Source organism: Trichechus manatus, unplaced genomic scaffold (genome assembly GCF_000243295.1).
Source record: "Trichechus manatus latirostris isolate Lorelei unplaced genomic scaffold, TriManLat1.0 scaffold00059, whole genome shotgun sequence".
NCBI lineage: Eukaryota > Metazoa > Chordata > Mammalia > Sirenia > Trichechidae > Trichechus > Trichechus manatus.
Window position 1 is genome coordinate 14,988,788 of NW_004443995.1, and position 22,583 is coordinate 15,011,370.

The 22,583-nt window shown below is 36.5% G+C and overlaps 1 protein-coding gene across 2 annotated transcripts in view; it reads right to left on the reverse strand.

The window, feature by feature from the left end:
• Positions 1-10,938: 10,938 nt before the first annotated feature.
• Positions 10,939-22,583, reverse strand: part of SMARCA5 (SWI/SNF related, matrix associated, actin dependent regulator of chromatin, subfamily a, member 5) — a 47,172-nt gene continuing 35,527 nt past the window's right edge. For both annotated transcript variants that reach the window (XM_004378856.2, XM_023733589.1), the window contains exons 15-24: positions 20,098-20,246; positions 19,787-19,906; positions 18,896-19,006; positions 18,453-18,566; positions 17,977-18,099; positions 17,115-17,247; positions 13,991-14,109; positions 13,389-13,601; positions 12,760-12,867; positions 10,939-11,788 (exon numbers count right to left, since the gene is read on the reverse strand). In XM_004378856.2, coding sequence (XP_004378913.1) covers positions 11,723-11,788; positions 12,760-12,867; positions 13,389-13,601; positions 13,991-14,109; positions 17,115-17,247; positions 17,977-18,099; positions 18,453-18,566; positions 18,896-19,006; positions 19,787-19,906; positions 20,098-20,246 — 1,256 coding nt within the window. In that variant the 3' untranslated portion in view covers positions 10,939-11,722. The remainder of the gene's footprint in view (positions 11,789-12,759; positions 12,868-13,388; positions 13,602-13,990; positions 14,110-17,114; positions 17,248-17,976; positions 18,100-18,452; positions 18,567-18,895; positions 19,007-19,786; positions 19,907-20,097; positions 20,247-22,583) is intronic.

The window sequence follows — 22,583 nt, forward strand, 5'->3', positions numbered from 1 at the left end:
AAGTTGAGAAGGGATCTCCATTCATTCAGAAAACATTTATTGGAAACCCATTATATGCCAGACACTTTTCTAGGCACTAGGAGTACAGTAGTAAATAAAATAAAGTCCACGCTTCCATAGGACTTTTATTCTAGTTGGGATGGGGTAGGGGATGAGGGAAAGACATGCAATAAACTGAACAAAACAGACAGAATCAAATGATGTATAATACATCGGATATTACAAAAGCTATGTGATGGGTTGATTTGTGTCCCCCTGAAGGATATGTTCAAGCCCTAACCACCAGTATCTATGAACGTGAACTTATTTGGAAATACCATATTTGCAGATGTAATTAATTAAGTTAATGTGAGGTCATACTGGAGTAGAGTGGGCCCTAATCCAATATGGCTGGTGTCCTTACAAGAAGAAGAGACAGAGATATATAGCGAAGACGGCCATGTGACCAGAGAGGCCAAGATAAGAGTTATGTTGCCATAAACCAAGGAACATCTGGGACCACCAGAAGCTAGAAGAGGCAAAGAAGGATTCCTCCCCTAGAGCCTTCAGAGAGAGCCAAGCCCTGTTGACACCTTGATTTCGGACTTCGAGCTCTAGAACTGTGAGAGAATAAATTTTGTTGTTTTAAGCCACCCCATTTGTGATCCTTTGCCATGGCAGCCATAGGAAACCAGCACAAGCTGTAAAGCAGAAAAGGTCTCAGAATGGTCACTGGGAGAGGAAAGTTATTCTGACTAAGGTGATAAGATGCCATTTGAGCAGAGACTGGGACAAAAAGATGGAGTGAGTTGCATGGGTCTATGAGGAGAAAGTTTACTAGACCGAGGAACAGCAAAGATGCCAGGTGACTGAAGCTCATCCTGAAAAATGCCAAAAGGGGGGCTGGGGAGGGAGCAGGGAGACAGACCGTGCACGTCTCTGAGGCCAGGATGGGGCTCGTGGACTTTACTCTGAAAAGAAGGGAAGTCATTGGAGAGAAGTGAGCAGTGCAGCAACACTGTCTTGTGCTTTAAAAGAGTCACGTTGAACGCTGTGGAGAGATAAGGCAGTAGGAGAATGGTTAGGAGACTATTGCAAAAGTTCAGGTGAGAGACGGTGGTGGCTAAACTAGGTCCTAGAAGCTGGTGAAAAATGGTTGGATTCTGGGTAGACTGTGAGATAGTGGGATGTGAGGTGAGAGAGAAGAGGAGTTACTCTGGATTGCCATTAACTGAAATGAAAAAAAGATGCAGGGACAACGTATTTGGTGGAATAGAGGGAACTAAGAGTTTGATTTGGGGCATATAAGTTTGAAATGTCTATTTCTTATAAGGAGAGAAGTCTACATCTGCACTGTGTTATTTGGTAGCCAATACCCACCTATGGCTATTGAGTACATGAGATTGTGGCTTATCGAATAAAGCTGTGTGGTAAATGTAGAATACACACTGGATTTTGAAGACCGTATGAAAAAAAGAACGCAAAATATCTCATTAATAATTTTTATACTGATTACATGCTGAATTGACAATATTTTAGGTATGTTTAGTTAAAGACAGTGTATTATAAAAGTTAAGTTCGCCTGTTTCTTTTACTGTTTTAATGTGACTAGGAGAAAATTTAAAATCATATCAGGGCTTCTCATATTTCTATTGGGCAGTGCTGGTCTAGGCACACAAGGTCAGGACTGGGGATGGAAACTGGAGCATCAGCGTTGACGTTGTTGTTGTTGTTAGGTGCCGTCCAGTTGGTTCCGACTCACAGTGACCTACATAGAACAAAACACTGCCTGGTCTTGCGCCATCCTCACAATTGTTAATCTGAAATCCTTTAGGCCTTGAATTCCTTTTAAACCGTTGGCCTTGGTGTTCCTTGGTGTTTCGATCTGTGAGGAGATATTTATTCTTCTTAATTGAAGTATGATTACTTCCCAACGGGTACGTGTGTCAGGGGTTGTGCCAAACCAGACCATATACGAAATATGATGCATCTTCCTCAAGCGTTAAGTATTGGAAGCATTTTGATAAAACCAAATGTAGTATGGACTAAAATAGAGCATTTGCCTTACTAAGACCAGCCACAAACATCAAAAACATTTCACCACTTCTGCTTCTTGCCCAGAGGCAGTGGTGGTTCAGTGGTAGAATTCTCGACTTCCATGTGGGAGATCCAGGTTCAATTCCAGGCCAATACACCTCAGGGGCAACCACCACCCATCTGTCAGCAGAGGCTTGAGTGTTGCTAGAATGCTGAACAGGTTTCAGCAGAGCTTCAAGACTAAAACAGAACAGGCGAGGAAGAAAGGCCTGGCCATGTACTTCTGAAAATTAGTCAATGAAAACACTATGGAAAACAATCCAGATCACAGGAATGGCACAGGACTGGGCAGTGTTTTGTTCCATTGTGCATGAGGTGGCCATGAGTTGGGGCCAACTCGATGCAACTGACGGCAACAGCTCTTGCCCAGACTCCCAGAGTTATTCATTTGTTTTTGCAGAGTTAACCATCAGTAGAAAGTTTGATATACACAGACATAAACTTTGCATCTTTTACTCCCACTTTTTGTCTCCTCCTAGGCCCGTAATCCTAAATTGTCCAATTATGAGAAGACAGGAGCCATCTGCTCAGCTGACAGCATTAATGACACCCTAACTCCCAGCAGCAGTGACGGGCACCAGCCCCATGCAGGCAGTGAACTTCAACACTTTCTTCACTGACACAAAATTGATCACACTTGACTCCATTTGCTTCAAAGCTGGGTCAAGGGTACAGGATGCAGCTTGAACTGTCAGTGCCAGTGGTGTTATGGGGCTTGAGCTTCTGAGTCCAATTGTCACTGAAAACAAAAAGGATGGTGAGATACCACAAAAGGAAATCCCAGGATAAAAGGGCTCCATAATTAAAAGGGAAAATTAAAACTTCTTTAAGCATATAGATGTTGATCCATGTCAAATTCATTCTTCTTCACTGAAATAATACAGTAACTTCCCACTTATATTAAATATCTAAGAACTCATTAAAGCAGGTTGGGGGTAGGGATTTTTTATTTTTTTACATGTAGTTTGAACTTTTTATATTGTTATAAGAAAAAACAACTGGGAAAAAATAGATTTAAAAAAATAAAAACTTACCGAGAGGGTTCTAAGTTTTGTAAATTTAAAACCCAGTTCTACATCTACATTAAGAGCACTGATCAGTTATCATTTATTTTGACTTGACCAACACCCAGGAGCTATGTTAAGTGCTTTACGCACACTTTTTTTTCATTTAATTCTCACAACATTCCAGTCTAGTATGTCTTATCTTCATATAAAATAATTATTTTAATGGTAATGAAACTGAGGTTCTGAAAAATTAGGCAATTTGCTCAAGGTCATTAGGAGAGTCATGAATACAACTGTCTGGTTCTAAACCTCGAGTTCTTTTCATTCCCTCTGTGCCTCAGTATGGTATTGTGTGGTAATAAAAACCAAATACAATGATATCCCCCAAGTACTGTTAGATCTATGAGTATCCCCTAGATAATAATTTTAAAAGATTGTTGTCACTATTGCTCTTATAACATAAGTATCAGTATATTTATGTGTATTACAGTAAAAAAAAACTCATTGTCATCCAGTTGATTCCAACCCATGAAGATCCCATGTGTTACAAAGTAGAACTGCTCCATAGGGTTTTCTTAGCTGTAATCTTTACCAAAGCAGATTGCCAGTCCTTTCTTCCATAGCACCACTGAGTGAGTTTGAACCATCAATCTTTAGGTTAGTAGATGAGCACAAACCAATTGCACCACCCAGGAACCTATATTATTATACATATATATATATACATATATATAATATGTGTACATATATATATATATATATATATATATATATATAAAAAAACCCAAACCCCTTGCCATCGAGTCGATGCCAACTTACAGTGACTGTCATGGATTGAATTGTGTCCCCCAGAAATATCTGTCAACTAGGCTAGGTACTGATTCCCAGTATTGTATGATTGTCTACCATTTTATCATCTGATGTAATTTCCCTGTGTGTTGTAAATCCTGTCACTATAATGTTAATGGATTAGTGGCAGTATATTGATGAGATCTACAAGATTAGATAGTGTCTTGAGCCAATCTCTTTTGAGATATAAAAGAGAGAAGCGGGCAGAGAGACATGGGGACCTCCTACTACCAAGAACGAAGAGCAGGAATGCGCATCCCTTGGACCGGTGTCCCTGTGCTGAGAAGCTCCTTGACCAGGGGAAGATTGAAGACAAGGACCTTCCTCCAGAGCCGAAAAGAGAAAGCTTTCCCCTGGAGCCGATGCCCTGAATTTGGACTTTTAGCCTACTAGACTGTGAGAGAATAAATTTCTCTTTGTTGAAGCCACCCACTTGTGGTATTTCTCTTACAGCAGCGCTAGATGACAAAGACAGCAACTCTACAAAACAAAGTAGAGCTGCCTCATAGGGTTTCCAAGGAACATCTGATGGATTCAAACTGCCGACCTTTTGGTTAGCGGCCAAACTCTTAACCACTATGCCACCAGGGTTTCCATTATATATATATGAGGTATTATTTTGAATTGTAGAGTTTTGGCTTGAATTTTTAGTGCAAATACATACAAAACTACAAGGAGTATAATAACTGAGAAACAAACAAAATTCACAGCTTTTATATTCATTAAAGGGAGTGTTAAATCAAAGGTATAGGCTACCGCCGGCAACAAAGTGTGTGTCTATTGTCAGTGTTTGAAAGGGACTGCAACTTTCTCTAGGAAAGAACACTCCACTGATGAGATGCGTAAAGGGTTCAGCTCAGGGCTGAGAAGGGTGGGGATCAGGATGAAGGGATGAGGAGGAAAACTGTACAAACTAGCTAGACCTCATATCAATGCAAACCCTATCAATTTTTAGCCCTATAAATATTTTTTTCACTGTGTCCAGACCTCTGCTCAGCGCTGCCCAGCTGGCTGGTCATTGTAAGCATTACATATACTTTAGCTCCCTCCCTTTCCTCTGGTCAAGGCATTTTGAATAAGTGTCTATTTGTTGTACGTGTGTGTTTTATTTTTTTTATTGTGGTGAAATATACACACCAAAACATTTGCCATTACAACATCTCCCACCTTTACAGTTCAATGACATTGATTACATTTTTCACATTGTGCCACCATTATTACTATCCTTTTCCAAAACATTCTGCCACTGTTAATATAAACTCAATACTGCCCAGACAAAAACTCCTCCTGCTCTCCTCCCTCCTAACCTTGCTGTTGTTGTTAGGTGCCAACGAGTCAGCTCTGACTCATAGAGATCCTATGTACAACAGAACAAAACACTTCCCAGTTCTGCGCCATCCTCCCAATCATTGCTATGTTTGAGCCCATTTTTGCAGCTACTATGTCAATCCATCTCCTTGAAGGTCTTCCTCTTTTTTGCTGACCCTCTAGTTTACCAAGCATGATGTCATTCTCCAGAGATTGGTCCCTCCTGATAATGTGTCCAAAGTTGTGAGACAAAGGCTTGCCATCCTTGCTTCTAAGGAGCATTCTGTTTGTACTTCTTCCAAGACAGATTTGTTCGTTCTTCTGGCAGTCCGTGGTATATTCAATATTCTTCGTCAACACCATAATTCAAAGGCATCAGTTCTTTGGTCTTCCTTATTCATTGTCCAGCTTTTGCATGCATACGAGGCAATTGAAAATACTACGGCTTGGCAATGCGGAAGTTGGAAACAAAGAAGGATCAGTAGTTGGAAAATATGGCCTTGGTGCTAGAAATGATACCAGAGATTGCTTGATAGAATTTTGCAAGACTAACAACCTATTCATTGGAAATGTGTTTTTGTCTTTTTTCAACATTATAAACAGCGACTATGCACATGGACCTCGCCAGTGAAATACACAGGAACAAAATCAACTGTATCTGTGGAAAGAGCTCGATATCATTGTCAGAACATCAAGGGGCTGACTGTGGAACAGACTATTAATTGCTCATATGCAAGTTCAAGTTGAAGCTGAAGAAAATTAAAGTCCACTAGAGCCAAAGTATGACCTTGAGTCTATCACACCTGAATTTAGGGACCATCTCAAAAATAGATTTGATGCATTGAACACTAATGACCAAAGACCAGAAGATCTGTGGGATGACAGCAAGAGCATTATACACGAAGAAAGCAAAGTCACTAAAAAGACAGGAAAGAAAAGATCAAAATGGATATTAGAAGAGACTCTGAAACTTGCTCTTGAATGTAGAGGAGCTAAAGCGAATGGAAGAAATGATGAAGTAAAAGAGCAGAACAAAAGATTTCAAAGGACAGCCCAAGAAGACAAAGCATTATAAGCAAATGTGCAAAGACCTAGAGTTAGAAAACCAAAAAGGAAGAACACATTCGGCGTTTCTCAAGCTGAAAGAACTGAAGAAAAAATTCAAGCCTTGAGCTGCAATATTGAAGGATTCTATGGGGAAAATAATGAATGAAGCAGGAGGCATGAAAAGATAGAAGGAATACACAGAGTCACTGTACCAAAAAGAACTGGTCGAAGTTCAGCCATTTCAGGAGGTAACATATGATCAAGAACCATTGGTGCTGGAGGAAGAAGTCCAAGCTGTACTGAAGCCATGGGCAAAAAACAAAACTCCAGGAATTGAGGGAATACCAACTGAGATGTTTCAACAAACAGCTGCAACACTGGAAGCACTCACTCATCTATGCCAAGAAATTTAGGAGACAGCTACCTGACCAATCCACTGGAAGAGATCCATGTATGTGCCTATTCCAAAGAAAGATGATCCAAAGGAGTGCAGAAATTATGGAACAATATTGTTATTATCACATGCAAGTAAAATTTTCTGAAGATAATTCAAAAATGGTTGCAAGAGTACATCGACAAAGGACTGCCAGAAATTCAAGCCGGATTCAGAAGAGGACTTGGAATGAGGGATATCATTGCTGGATCTTGGCTGAAAGTGGAGAATACCAGAATGATGTTTACCTGTGTTTATTGACTATGCAAAGGCATTTGACTATGTGGATCATAACAAATTGTAGCTGACATTTCAAAGAATGGGAATTCCAGAACACTTAATTGTGCTCATTCAGAACCTCTACACAGGCCAAGAAGCAGTTGTTCAAACAGAAAAAGGGGATATTGCATGATTTAAAGTCAGGAAAGGTGTGTGTCAGGGTTGATTCCTTTCACCATACTTATTCAATATGTATGCTGAACAAATAATCCGAGAAGCCAGACTATATGAAGAAGAATGTGGCATCAGGATTGGAGGAAGATTCATTAACAAACTTCGATATGCAGATGACACAATCTTGCTTGCTGAAAGTGAAGAAGACTTGAAGCACTTACTGATGAAGATCAAAGACTACAGCCTTCAATATTTACACCTTAACATAAAGAAAACAAAAACCTTCACAACTGGACCAGTAAGCAACATCATGATAAATGGAGAAAAGATTGAAGTTGTCAAGGATTTCATTTTACTTGGATCCACAATCAACACCCATGGAAGCAACAGTCAAGGTATCAAATGATGTTTGGGCAAATGTGCTGCAAAAGATCTCTTTAAAGTGTCAAGAAAAAGTTTTAACACTTTGTTAAAAAGCAAAGATGTCACTTTGAGGACTAAGGTATACCTGACTCAATCCATGCTATTTTCACGTGAAAGCTGGACAATGAATATGGGAGACTTCAGAATTGATGCCTTTTAATTATGGTGTTGGTGAAGAATATCGACTATACCACGGACTGCCAGAAGAACAGACAAGTCTGTTTTGGAAGAAGTACAGCTAATTCGGCTCCTTAGAAGGGAAGATGTCAAAACTTCGTCTCATGTACTTTAGACATGTTATTATTAGGAGGGAGCAGTTCCTGGAAAAGGACATCATGCATGGTAAAGTAGAGGGTCTGCAAAACAGAGGAAGATCCTTAACAAGATGGATTAACACTGGCTACAGCAATGGGCTCGGGGATAGCAATGATTGTGAGGATGGTGTATGACTGGGCAGTGTTTTGTTCTGTCCTACATAGGTTCGCTATGAATCAGAACTGACTCAATGGCACATAACAGCATATTTCGATATACTAATACAGCGTGTCTCGAATTTCAGTATGCCTGAATTGTTATTTACCTGGAGAGCTTATTAAGACATATATTGCTGGGCCCCATCCACTGAGATTCTGATTCAGTAAATCAGAATGAAACCTGAGAATTTGTATTTTTAACAAGCTCCCAAGTTCTGCCACTGCTGCTGCTCCTAGGATCACACGCTTGAGTAACAACACTGCCTTAATATACTTGGTATGTAGCAACTTAAATGCTAGGATTTAAAAACTCACCAGAGCAACCCGTGGTAAAACTATCTGCATATCCAAGATCCAAGATAAAAGCATTTTCCCTGAAATAATATCGAGTATTTTTTCCTCTCCTGAATTAAAAAAACTAATGACATACTACCCTGATGATGTCCTGATATTAATCTGGAGATATGTTAATTATTAAGGTTTCTTATTATTTTGCTTTGGTAAAGTATCAGTCTTTTAAAGCAGTGCTTTTCAAGCTTTAACGTGGATATGAATCACCTTGAAGATATTAAAATACAGATTCTAGTTCAACGTGGCTGGGGTGAATTCTGCATTTCTAACAAGCTCCTAGGTGAAGGTGTTAGAGCATGTCACTGTACGGCCAGAGAAGATTACTGGGATCTCCATTTTCAAAACACATTAAACTCGTGGTGACACTTTGAGACTTGCAGTGCTGAGTGCTTGAGTGATGCCTGAGACATAAGTAGGAAAGAAAGGTGGCTTTGCCAAAGGAATGTGGTTTCAAAAGAGGGGACTATACACAGTGCAGACAGTAAAATGCTACCCTACTTCTTGCTATTATCTATCCCACTTAACTAGACCCTGATAGGAATATCCTATAAGGATAAAACTATCCGATAAGGAAGATCAACATTTAGAAGCCCATAAACATGACTATGCTAAATTAGGCTATTTAGTTGATTTCCTAATTAATAAAAATTTAACACATAATATGTAATTTAACACATAGTACGTAAGCACGACTATAAAGCCAAGCACACTTGAAACTACTATATAAATTTAAAATGCTCCAAATTTTTAAAATATGCTTGCTATTGGAAAATTTCCACTTTTTTTTGTCCCTAGGTTTTAACATTAAAATTTAAAATATTGAAGGTGAATGTAATGACTACATTTTATCAGGTTTTTTACCTGGTTATACTGCTATAATCTTCCCAGCAGAAATAACAGAGCCTTGCATGCAGAGGCTCAATTACTTAGGACACTAAATGTACTGGATTGTAACAGGAACCCTGGTGGCACAGTGGTTGAAACACTTGGCTGCTGACCAAAAAGGTCAGTGGTTTGAACCCGCCAGCTGCTCTTCAGGAAAAAGATGTTGGTCTGCTTTGGTAATGATTTCCTATAGTTTTTTGGATTATAACAGATAGCTGACTGGTCACGTGCTTTAAACACCCAGCCTCTTCTAGGCTGGCCCCATGTGTGATTCTAGCAGTTTGGAGTTTTTTTCTCATAGTTTCCAGTTGACTCCATTTTCTCTACAATCAATTCCTCTTTTAAAACAGGTAGTTTGAGGTTAGTTATCATTTTTCCCTTAATGAGCAGCATAAATAAAAACTTGATTTTACTTCGTTCTAAATTTATCTGTGAAACACGATTCACACACTGGCTAAATTGCAATGTTAGACTTGTATGTTTTATGTTTTCCAGTGTTCTTTTATTTTCCTCTATATTTGAGTTCCTAAGCTTTCAAGGGCTGGCACTAGATTCATTTTTGCATTCCACTATCTACATCCCCCCAAACACAATTACGCTCTCTTCTTCTCTAAGAAGCCCTCATGACGCAGTGGTTAAGCGCTCGGCTGCTAACCAAAATGTCGGTGGCTGGAACCCACCAGCCACTCTGTGGGATAAAGATGTGGTAGTCTGCTTCCACCAGCCTTGGAAGCCCTAAAGGACAGTTTTACCCTGTCCTACAGGGTCGCTACGAGTTAGAATCAGATCAATGGCAATGGCTTTGGTTTGGGTTTTTCTTCTTCTAAAAAACATCATTTCTTTTGTGACGTCTGTACAGTTTTCTTCAGCTTTTCATTTTTCAAATTATTTCTTCCAAAATGAAGTCACAACTCCTAAAAATAATCCCTTTCATTAAAGAGGTAATCGTTCCTCAAATTCCACATACAATAGACCCTTTAACGAGTGCAACACTGTGTAGAAGTCAATTTTGGAGCCCCACAGGATAAATTCAAGTTACTCTTGCCATAAACACTGTTTTGCATAAAGTTGACAGCAGCAACCCCTCATTACAGAAAATTAAGCAGGTAAAGGTATTAAGGTACTAGCAATACTACAGAAATTAGCATTTAGTAAAAAATTTCAATGAGTGTGGGCACATGAAAAAGACTATTAGAAATTTGAAAGAAACCTCTTTAACGGAAAAAGATAATGTTTGAAGAAAACAGTGAATAAAAATCAAAAAGGAAAAGAAATTCAAGAAATGGAAAGACTACTTTAAGGATTATAAAAGTTATATTTATTCACGATGTTACATTTATTGCATTCCCTTAGAAAAATGGAGAACTGTTCATGTACCCAATTTTGCACATATAAAACTTTATACAAATTATGTGTAGCACACAAAGGCCTCTGGTAAAGCTAAAATCCTGACACTACAATTTGGGTGTCCCTGCTTCAAGGTCTCCAGTCTATCAAGTCTGTCCATAGAAAACAAAAACCGGAATTATAGTCAGTTTTGCTGCTAACACTTTTAGAAATTATTTTAAAATATAATAAAATAAAATTTTCAATCACTCTAAAACTCAAAATGCTACAAACTGGGAGGGCATACATTTTACTACCAATTTCAATTAAACACTATGACAAGTTCACACCTTACTCTGGCTGGGTCTTTAAAAAAAAAAAAAAAATCACCTCAGTTCTGACATTATCTTTCTAAATTGTTGCTGCTTCAGAAGGTCATTGTCAAAATATTTATCCAACAATTAAAAAATAATAATAATATTCCTTTTACAAAATGGTACAATAACACCTTAAGGAACCAGAAAATACTAAGTGTCTTTGGCTATACAACTAAAAGGCCCTCAGAACCAACTATAGAAACAGAAGGCATAACAAAAATATGCATAGAATTTAATTACAATTTGTCTTGCCTCTTTTTTTTTCCCATTCTACCCACATAATAAGAATGCAATTTACATAATCTTCCCAGATGAGACTCAATGGTACCACAAAGAAGATACCCAAATTTCTGCAAAGGCAAACTGAATTAAAAGAATTACACAACTAATTTGAGACTGAAGGGACAAATATTTGTTTTGTTTTTAGTTGTTTGCTTGTGTTTAAATCTTACGAGTGTAGAAACTATAGCTGATAAACAAAATGTCACAATCTTCACAAATGGAACTATAATAGAAAAATAAATCAAATGAAGCATTTATTAATAAATGAAGCCTATTTTATTACTTCAAGTGTTAAAGATAAAAAAAAAAACCTCAGCACAGCTGTCGCATTTAAAAAAGTGAAACTACATACTATGTTTCTAGCTCAGTAAACAGATGAACCTGATGTCTTTTAATGACATAACAGTTGAGCATTGTACAGTACATCTTATGAAGACCCGTAAATTAAAGAACTACTGGTTTAAATTTAGTGATTATGAAACAAAAATATATTCATAGTTTCAGCTTCTTTTTTCTTCCTCGACCATCAGGGGCTCCATCCATTTTACGTTTCTGTGTCTAAAAACAAACAGAAGGATTACTCTGTCTTAGTCACAAGACTAACGTAAGCATGAAATACATTAGCAGACATATTATATTACTTTAGCTGCTACACAGTAATGAATTATTAGATTTTCTTGCCCAGAATAATAAAATCTTTCAAAATAAACTATCAAGTCTATTTTACTTAGCAGTTTAATATTAACAATGAAATCACAAGAAATAATTCACAATTATCAGTAGCAAATCAATATACCAAATATACTCCCTCTCCCCAAAAGAAAACAGTAATACTTTGTGAGTTTTTAGAAGTTTCATAAATACCAAATATTATCTATACATACTCATTTACTCATGACTTCATGAACTATTATTAAATAACAACATGACCTTTCTCCCTTAATAATTTTGCTTTCAGATTGTTGAGATATCAACTGGGACAATAAATCAAGGCTTAGATGTCAAGAGTAAAGGTTGCTGCTTTCCTAATATTTCTTGAAATATTCTAAAATTATAACTTGCATTCCCAATGAGAAGTGCAAGCTCTCAGCATTCACAAGACATACCTTCTCAAATTTTCATAAATCCCTATATGATATATTATCATAACACATAATATCCCCCATGTAGTTCAATCAAGTTTAATTCCAACTTTTAAGTGATCTAAGGATGTACTGAGGAGCCCTGGTGGTACAGCTGTTAAAAAGTCCTTGGCTGCTAACCGAAAGGTCAGCAGTTCAAACCCACCAGCCACTCTGCAGGAGAAGACGTGGCAGTCTGCTTCAGATTTGCAGCCTTGGAAACCCTATGGGGCAGCTCTACTCTGTCCTACAGGTTGCAATGAGTCAGAATTGACTCAACGGCACTGGGTTTGGGTTTTGGGTAAGGATAAGAAAAAAGACTAACACATCAATGATAGCCAAGTAATGTTCAAATTCTTAAGGAAAAAAATACCAAGTCCACAAAAAAAAATATTCATGAATACTTACTGAAGGCTTTGGTCCCCGTTTCTTTTTCTCTGCCTTCTCCTTTTCTTCTAGTTCCATGTTTTCTCTTTCAATCAAGGTAATTAAGGTATTGCACCTCCTCTGGAGCTCCTGAGTTATAAACAAAGATTTACATGGTAAACCATGTGTTTTCCATCTATGACTTTTAGAATCTCAATTTTAAAACAAAGTATGTTTTGATAGGTTAATATAAAATCACTCATACATCCACAAATAAATAAAATAAAAATAAACAACAAAGGAACTCATTTTCATACACAATCATGCTGAGGTAGAAAATAAGATACTTATGTTTTTACTTCATTCTTTAAAGCCATACTGTTGTGTATCCTTCTTTCACTTACAAATCAAAAGCATCTCATAATATATGCGATACTGCTATTTACTGTCCATGCCTGAGAATTCAGTACCATTTATAAAAAAACTTAAAAATTAGTAATACATATACTTGAGGGTCAAAATCAACTACAATTAACTTGAAGAGGCATGTACGTTCTTTCCCTTCTAAGTAATATCACTAGAAGTATGACAGTCAAGGTACCACGTTACCTTAGTCAAGGAATATTACTCTGAACTCTGCGACATTACACAAAAAGGCCTCATGCACTCACCATTGCAGTTCTGGACTTAAGAAACCAGTCAAATCTGAACTGAGGAGAGTTGCGGATACATTGTCGCAATTCATCATAAACATTTTCCTTGTCGAATCCAAGCTTGTGAAGCATACAAATCAGAAAACGATCCTCTTCTTCAGTATAGTTTTTTCCTTTGTTAGTACCATATGATATTCTCAGCTGATGAAAAGGTGCTTTGTACCGTCCAATCTATAAAATCACATTTTAGATTAAATAAAACACAAGCCCTATATAATCTGTACTGCAAAATTAGGTATGTTTTATTTCAAACTAGAATCTTCTACCCAAGGCACCTCAACAGCATTATATAAACTTTGTGCTGAAAAAACTTTATAATTCTCATTACTATAAAAAGAAAACTCATTTCTCTATACTTAGGAAAGAACTAATACTAGCAGTGCCTTTGATCCACATAACCTAATACTGAGGAATATTCTGCTGAGAATACCTGTAAATGTTACATGGTTTTCTTTAAGGAAATTTTAAATTATCATTACTTTTCCTTTTAAAAAGCTATTTTAACTCTCATATTCACTATCTGTGAATATAACTGCCATGTTTATTAATAAGCAAAGTACCTTTGTGTCAAGTGCTTTTTTGATACTAATTCTTCTCTGAATTCTTGCCTCTCCCCTTTCAATCTGAGCCATAATCTTCTCTATGTCCTGTAGTTCATTACATCTTTCCCAGAATACAGCTGTAAAAGAGTAAAGTTCAGGGGATGAGGAGAGTAAAGAGAAACTATAATAAATAACTTGCTAGCTTAAATGCTCTATTTTGTTTTACTTGCTAAAGATTAATAAACATGGTCATTTATCCTATAATACTGGAAAGTAAGTCAGTCATTTATAATTTTTCAGTTTCCTTAACTGTAAAAAAAATATGAGAGATGAAGTAGATGATATCTTAAGTATCTTCCAACTCTTAAATTTTGGCTATTCTATCACATGCACACCTACGTTCACTGTAGCATTATTCACAATAGCAAAAAGATGGAAACAATCTGAGTGCCCATCACAAGACGAACGGATAAACAAATTACGGTACACACATACAATGGAATACTATGCAACTATAAACAATAATGATGAGTCTGCAAAACATAACATGGATGAATCTGGAGGACATTATGAAATAAGTCAATCACAAAAGGACAAATACTGTATGGTCTCACTTTTATAAAAAGACAAGAACAGGTATATACACAGAAAGCAATGTTCTTTGATGGTTACCAGGGATGGGAGTGGGAGGGAGGGGAAATTACTTTCTAGACAGTACAACACTTGTTATTTTTGGTGATGGGAAGGGCAATACACAGTAAGTGTGAAGTCTGTACAACCTGAACAAGGTAAATGAAGACACTAAGATGTACACAAGAATAAAGGACAATTTCAGTAAATGCTATGACATATACAATTTTGCAACAACAGTAAGAACAGAAAATATGTGGGTTGTTACATACGAAGATATGCACATATATATGTGTACAGGATGGTATATGTGAGTACATGCACATCATATATAGGTGTATCTGTAAGCATATGTGTATACATGTTTGTGTATGCTACATATATACTCACATATATAATAAAGCACATAAGGGGCACAGTCACGGATACTTCCTAGACATAACGAAACATATCGCGGGATTGGTTTACTGGTTTAAAAGGCTTAGGATCATAGTCTCAAGGGACAACTCAGTCAACTGGTATAACATAGTTCATAACAATAATGTTCTACATCCTAGTTTGGTGAGTAGCGTTTGAGGTCTTAAAAGCTTCCCAGTGGCCATCTAAGATACAACTATTGGTCTCTACTCATCTGAAGCAAAAAAGAATGAAGGAAGAAACCAAACTAATTTCAAAGAAGAAATTAGTCCATGGGACTAACAGCCCACACGAACCATGGCCTTATCTAACCTGAGACCAGAACTAGATGGTGCCCAGCTACCACCATGGACCGTTCTAACCAGGGACACAAAAGAAGGTCCTGGATAGAATGGGAGAAAAATGTAGAACAAAACTCAAATTCCTAAAAGAGGCCAGACTGACTGGACCAATAAAAACTAGAGGAACCCCCTAGACATTGCCCTTAGATACCTTTTGAACCTGGAACTGAAGCAACTCTTGGAGGTCACCTTTAAGCCAAATAGAAGGTAGGTTTATAAAATAAACAATACCACTTGTTTTGAGTACTGTGCTCCTTTAAAAATCAATTATATGCAACCAGTTAACATTCACTCTAAAGCAAAAATGAGACGGTAAGGAGGGCCAGCAAAGCTAGATTAATGGAAAGAAAACCAACAGAATGGTAATGAGACTGCTGACATATTGTGAAAAATATAACAAGTGTCACAAAACAATCTGTATAAAAACTGTTAAATGGGAACCCAATTTGCTGTGTGAACTTCTACCTAAAACACAATAAAATACTATTTTTAAAAAAATTTGGCCATTCTAAAACCCTAAGCACTCGTCACAACTACACATATTCACTTGTCAATCAAACTGACTTCAGGCAACATAGGCCAATAATACTTGAGAAATTACAGAAAGAAAAAGAATAAAAATGAGACCACAATTATTCACTGAACTATTCTAGTTTTCTTAACTATAGCTAGTTAGCTTGTTGTTGTTGTTAGGTGCCGAGTCAGTTCCAACTCATAGCACCCCATGCAAAACATAATGAAACACTGCCCAGTCCTACACCATCCTCACAATCATCGCTATGTTTGAGCCCATTGTTGCAGCCACTGTGGCAATCCATCTCATTAAGTGTCTTCCTTTTTCACTGACTCTACTTTACTGAGCATGATGTCCTTTTGCAGGAATTGGTCCCTCCTGATAACATGTCCAAAATAAGCAAGACAAAGTCTCACTATCATCGCTTCTAAGGATTATTCTGGCTGTACTTCTTCCAAGAGAGATTTGTTCGTTCTTTTGGCAGCCAACAATCTTCATCAACACCCTAATTCAAATGCATCAGTTCTTCTTCAGTTTTCCTAATTCATTGTGCAGCTTTCACTAATGCCGAGGTTTATCAGTCTTCAAGCATTCCATTTCATTTTTTGATGACTTCCAATTTTCCTTGACTCATGCTTCGTACATTCCACATTCCAATTACTAATGGATATCTACAGTTGTTTCTTCTCATTTTAAGCCATGCCACATCAGCAAATGAAGATCCCGAAAGCTTTATTCCACTCACGTCATTACGGTCAACTCTACTTTGAGGAGGCAGCTCTTCCCCAGTCGTCTTATGAGTGCCTTCCAACCTGAGGGGCTTATCTTCTGGCACCATATCAGCAATGTTCCACTGCTATCCATAATGTTTTCACTGGCCATTTGTTTTCAGAAGTAGACAGCCAGGTCCTTCTTCCCAGTCTATCTTAATCTGGAAGCTCTGCTGACACGTGTCCACCATGAGTGACCACTGCTGGTATTGGAAATACGGTAGCATAGCTTCCAGTATCACAGCAACATCCAAGTCACCACAGTATGACAACTGACAGACAAGTGGTGATAAAAGTTAACAATTCTACAATTTCAGGTAAGGGAACATTTTCTAATTGAAGTTTAAAAAAAAAAGTTGTGGCAAAAATTTAGCTCATCAGAGTAAGAAAATATGAACCTTCCAACAGTTTTTATTAAGCTCAAAAGCCTGATAACATTCTTACATCTATTAAAGTAATAAATGAATTACCTGAGTATTCAATGACTTCCTCTGGAGTTTTTCCTTCTACTTCTCTTGCTATATTTTCAATATCATCACGACCCCACTTTTCATTAGCTTTGATGAACTGGTTAAAATCTCTCTTATTCCAATTGGTAAACCCCTACAAAGCAATAGAAACGAAGTATTTAATCACAGCATAATAAACTTGGGGAAAAAACACTATTACACTTTACCAAATGGTTCTAAGTATTACAGAAAACAATTTTCTAATGCTCTAGTTTATATTTTTTAAGTTTAGAGTGGTAACTTTTTATGTACTAGATATATACTTTTAGCAATACATTATCTATGATTTAGATAACCAAGCATTAAATCTGAGTGGCAAAAAAAGTAAGGAAAGCTAAATGAAAAGGTGACATTTTGGTTGCACTTTGAAAGATAAGGAACTTGTGAAGCAGAACAACACAGGCAAAAGAGCAAAGACACGAGCCAGCAGGAAAATGGAAGAAAAATAAAGCTTAAGGATCAATTCTGAAAGGACTTAACTGAATCCCAAAGGATGTTAAACAAAAGAGTATCAGAGTCTTGTACTTGAGAATGATAACTTGTTGGCAATGTGGAAGATTTAATGGGAAGGAAAGATGGGAACCCTGGAAGAAAGGTGATCAACAGGCTACCCAATCTACCAAGGCCAATAAAAATCTATAATCTTCTTAACTACCAAACGAAGAGTGATAATAAATGTAGCATTTACTCATATATCCATGTTTTACTGTCTCTAAATCTTCCATCTCTGAAACCAGAAACTTGTACTTCTTTGTAAATCAACACAACCTAACAGAGAACCTTACAAAACAACTGCCAATTCTGTGTTGACTGAAGGTTATACCTGTGTTAGAAGCTTCTCTTTTTCCTCTAACTCTTCATCATTAAGAGGTTCAGCTTCATCAATTTTAAGCTGTTCTTCTTTTTGTGCCTGTGCTGCATTTGGTAGGTCAGGATTTCGAGGTACCTAAAAATATTTTTCTGTGTTACCAATCAGTAATTTTTAGAGAATATGTGATGAATTAAAATTCTTAACTAAACAACATCACACAAGTTTTAATCCAATCTTGCAAGAAAATATACTGATACTGCATTTATTAAGTTAAAAATAAACTAAATTAGTCATAAAGTTTGTTTTTTTCTCTCTTTCTTTAAAGGATAACAGACACACGTTTACGTACCCAACATACACAACCCGGGATAGTGAATAGTCTTTTCTACTCAACTCAAAAGAGTTAAGTAAGTATTAATAATAATCAATTCTTAGACCATCAATGGTGTGAGAAAAGAAAAGGACATAAAATAAAGTATTTCCATTACCTTGTACCCAATAGTTTTTCTGTAATATAAAATTTCTTTTTCCAGTAATTCAAATAAACGTGGAGGAAAGAACTGGAAATCCTGAACATTAGGCTGTTTTGGAGGTCGAGGAGCCTAAAGAAAAATTTAAAAAGGAATAAAAAAATAGAGAAATTTGTTGCTTTAAATCTATTCCTAGTCTTCTTCATTCTATAAACTATGACCTCCACCTCTCCAAGAAATTGCATGCATCTTCCAATAAAACTGAACTGATATGAACCAAAGTTTAAATGCGTGATTCTAAATTAGTTTTAGAAAACTTCAAGAAATAAACACTGAAGGGAGTACACTATAAGAAATCACATAAAATGTAATTCTCAATAATGTGACTTTATAGATGAATATTAGAAGAAAACTTATTTACATTTCCAATATTTTCAGATATTTGTTTTTTATCAACTCACCTTGGGTGCTTTAGGTTCACTGACACGAAGCGCTTCCCTGAAATATGCATCAACAGCATAGTTGGCTTTTCTTTCTCGTTTAGGTGGTTCAATCCACTCTGTGAATGCAATCTAGCATGTGAAAAAGAATTCAAATCACAAACTTTTATTACATACAGCAGCAAACGCTACATGAATGCACTCATACTATACATTAAGAGTGATGTTTGTAAATGGAAAAACAGTCACAAAATATTGAACCATAAGCTCTACAAGGACAGGGACTATGATTCTACTCAATGTTATGTAATTAACCTACAGTATAGTATCTAGTGAACAATATAGACACTCAGTAAGTTATTTCTTGACCAGATGAATAATTCTATTAGATAGAAAAAAAAAATGCTACAACCCAATTAGGAGAAAAACATAGATATATATTTGGAAAAATTCTAAGGACTTATATGTCTTAACGTTAACAAGGATAACCCTAGGTAGAACTATTTTTCCTCCTACCCTATAGGTATTTTCCAAATCTCTCTGTATGTTAACAAGTGTCACTTACGAAATTAGGAAAATTTTCCCTTTATTACCATTCAATCCTGTGATTTTATTAAAAAAAGAAAAAATACTAATAAGGTTTGTGAAAATTTCTTTTTGCCAGTAATTTTGATTTTCAAATATTTCAAATTACTATATTCACTCCACAAAAGAATGTATATAAAAGATTATAGAAATTTCAAAAAATTTCAAAGCCTGCCAAATGAAAATGTGGCATTAAATTTTAGATAAAATTGGAAGTAATTTACATTATCAGACGTGAGTAATTATAAGGTATTGTAGCAAATATTTAAATTCCACGTTTCCAGTAAAACAAAGCCTTCAAGCAACCAAAACCTCTTTCTAAAGCACCTTTTGTTTTTCTCTATAGTCTTCTCCTTCAAAGTTATAAACACTCGATTCTGTGTCCATTGTAAAGTTTCTAAGTGAGCTTTCACCCATCTTGGAGAGCTTTTCATTCATCTCTGCAGTCTAGGAAACAAAAGAAACACCTTATTAGACTAAAAACAAGAACGAGAACTGTACTCAAAATGACTTAGTCTTTACAGTACACAAAAGCTTCCTTTTTATGGAAATAAGATTATCTATAACTCACATATCAAGCATTTCCTCAAACAGTTCTGGTTTGAAATATATTAAAAGCATTATCATTTATACTTCACCTTCTTTGCACCTCTTTCCAAAATACCATCAATATCCTCATCAGTAATCTCACTTTCCTTAGAAGCAAATACATGTGTTGCCCCGTGTCGAATCATTTGGAGCATTTCGTCTTTCCCGATTTTGTTTAGATTCTGATCCACAAGTCTTCCTGAAAAAATATTGTATGTTAATTGAACAGACTTTTACTGACAACTTGGAATTTTAAATGTTAGATGTAATACCTTCTAATTTTGTCTCAAACACCAATCATTTCTGTTTCTTTACATCTGATAATTTTGATTTTTACATAAAATTTAATGCCAAATTTTCAGTTGATAAGCTTTTAATGTTTCAAAGGTTATATAACCAAGCTTATTGTTTTACTGCACATGAAACATATTCTTGTGTGAAGTGAATATATGCATTTGGAATATTTGAAAAGCAAAATTATTGATGAATTTTTTAAAAAAAAACAATTTTCAACAAGTGGGAATATTATAAACACAAGGAGTTTCTGATGAGTAGAAGTTGTTAATGCTAAAATACCCTAACCAGATTTTTTTCTCCTTTGAAATGTGAAGTACAAAAAACCTTCATACTGCCAAACTTTATGTAAGAACTGTAATACATAACATTGATTTCTGGAAGCTTCCTAATCTTAAGAAGTGAAACTCCTGAAAGCGTATTCGGATCATAAAAGAAACTCAGCATTAGTAAATTAATTAAGATCTATCAATTGGGCAAGAAGAAATTGGTCAACCCTGTAATTTGTGTTTTTGAAGATATAAACAGCAAAGCAGACAAACTAAAAGAAAAAAAGCAAAGAGTTCCATTTTTGCCCTTAGTGGACATTTTGCACATACTTAAACAAACAACGCTTTATTTTTGCATTCCAATCAACTTGCAACGAGTGGGAAAGGTCCAAGTTTTTTTCTACAACTTCCTTAAGTATTTATATCATGGTTCTGGACCTCTCATAGAATGCACAGCCAAACATTTGTGACTTTCGAAGTGAGGATGTATCGCTAGAACATGTTTCTTTGGACTAAAAGCTATCTTACTATCAGAATGTTCTTAAAACTTACAGAAACTGGTTCTCTGTTGGGCATGAAACAACATGCTTTGGGGGTATGGGCTGCTCTCATATTGTTAATTATGTCTTCCAGTACACAAAACAGTAACACAGAGGTTGGCACACGATGCTTGCTGTTTGATTAATACGTCTACAAATGGGTCAACAAACTTTGCTTCAAAATTTGCCCCAGTAAAATATTAAAACAAAAAAGTGTAATAAAACACAGACAGATTCCTAAGTTTATTGTAAACGAATTAATACAAGAGAATAATTGTAGGGGGAAAAAAAACAAAAACCACGTGCCAATGATTCAAAAGACTGGAGGCATACTGGAGGGGAGAGGGGGAAGACTAGCCACTACAATGCCCATGAGAAATCCAATTGTTTGATATGCCCCAAAAGTCCCCAAGCCTTTCCTATCTCTGTGTTACTGTTTTGTGTATCAGGAGACATAATTCAAAATATGAGAACAGCCCATGCCCCAAAAGCACTTTATGTCTAATAGTTAATACAGTTCTTGATCCCCTAGCTGAGTCACTTTCTAACTACATAAACATTGCATAAGTGACTTAAACCTCTCCAAGCCCTCCACCTCTGATGCCAATCTCATCAAGTTGGGATGAAGACTAAAAGAGATAATGGATGTAAAAAGTAATTAGCACAATGACTGGCACAAAGTAACTGCTTGTTGTTAAGCTATTATTAACAAAAACAATTAATAATAAGCATTTATTGTCTTCAGGTATTCAGACACATGGCTGACACTATGCATGGCATTACATAGGCTAGTTAGTTGACAAAACCAAGACACATATGTGAAATAAACAGTGAACAATATACTGCTGTATCTTTCAGCTTTACAGGCAGACAAACATGTATACACTCATGGTATAGTCAGAGAATGAAAGAGATAATGTGAGCTGTAGCTCCTTAGTTTTTTTCTTTCTATTTTTGCATTTTACATATCCTACCACAAACTTTAAGCTTTATGAAACAAATTATGTCCTCCTTAAAAGTCACTCTGAAATGAGAACTTGCAGTTTCCTTTAATCAATCCAAAATAAAAGCTCCATTATCACCCTCTGTTGTGTGCTGTCGATTCCAACTAATAGTGACCCCATGTGACAGAGTAGAACTGTCCCATAGGGTTTTCTAGTCTGTAATCTTTACAGAAGCAGATCACCAGGTCTTTCTCCTGCAGAACTGCTGGGTGAGTTTGAACTGCCAACCCTTCCGTTAGCAGCCAAGTGCTTCACTGTTGTGCCACCACGGCTCCCTTTCTCACCCGTCAGCCCTACTTATGTATTTGCTTATTCTGCGTCTCTCTCCCACTAAATTTTAAACGTCTTGAAAGTAAGAACACTTGTCTGTTTTATGCACCTTTGTATTCTTAGCACCAAGAACAGTGACTGGCACCTGCTGGTTGCTCAA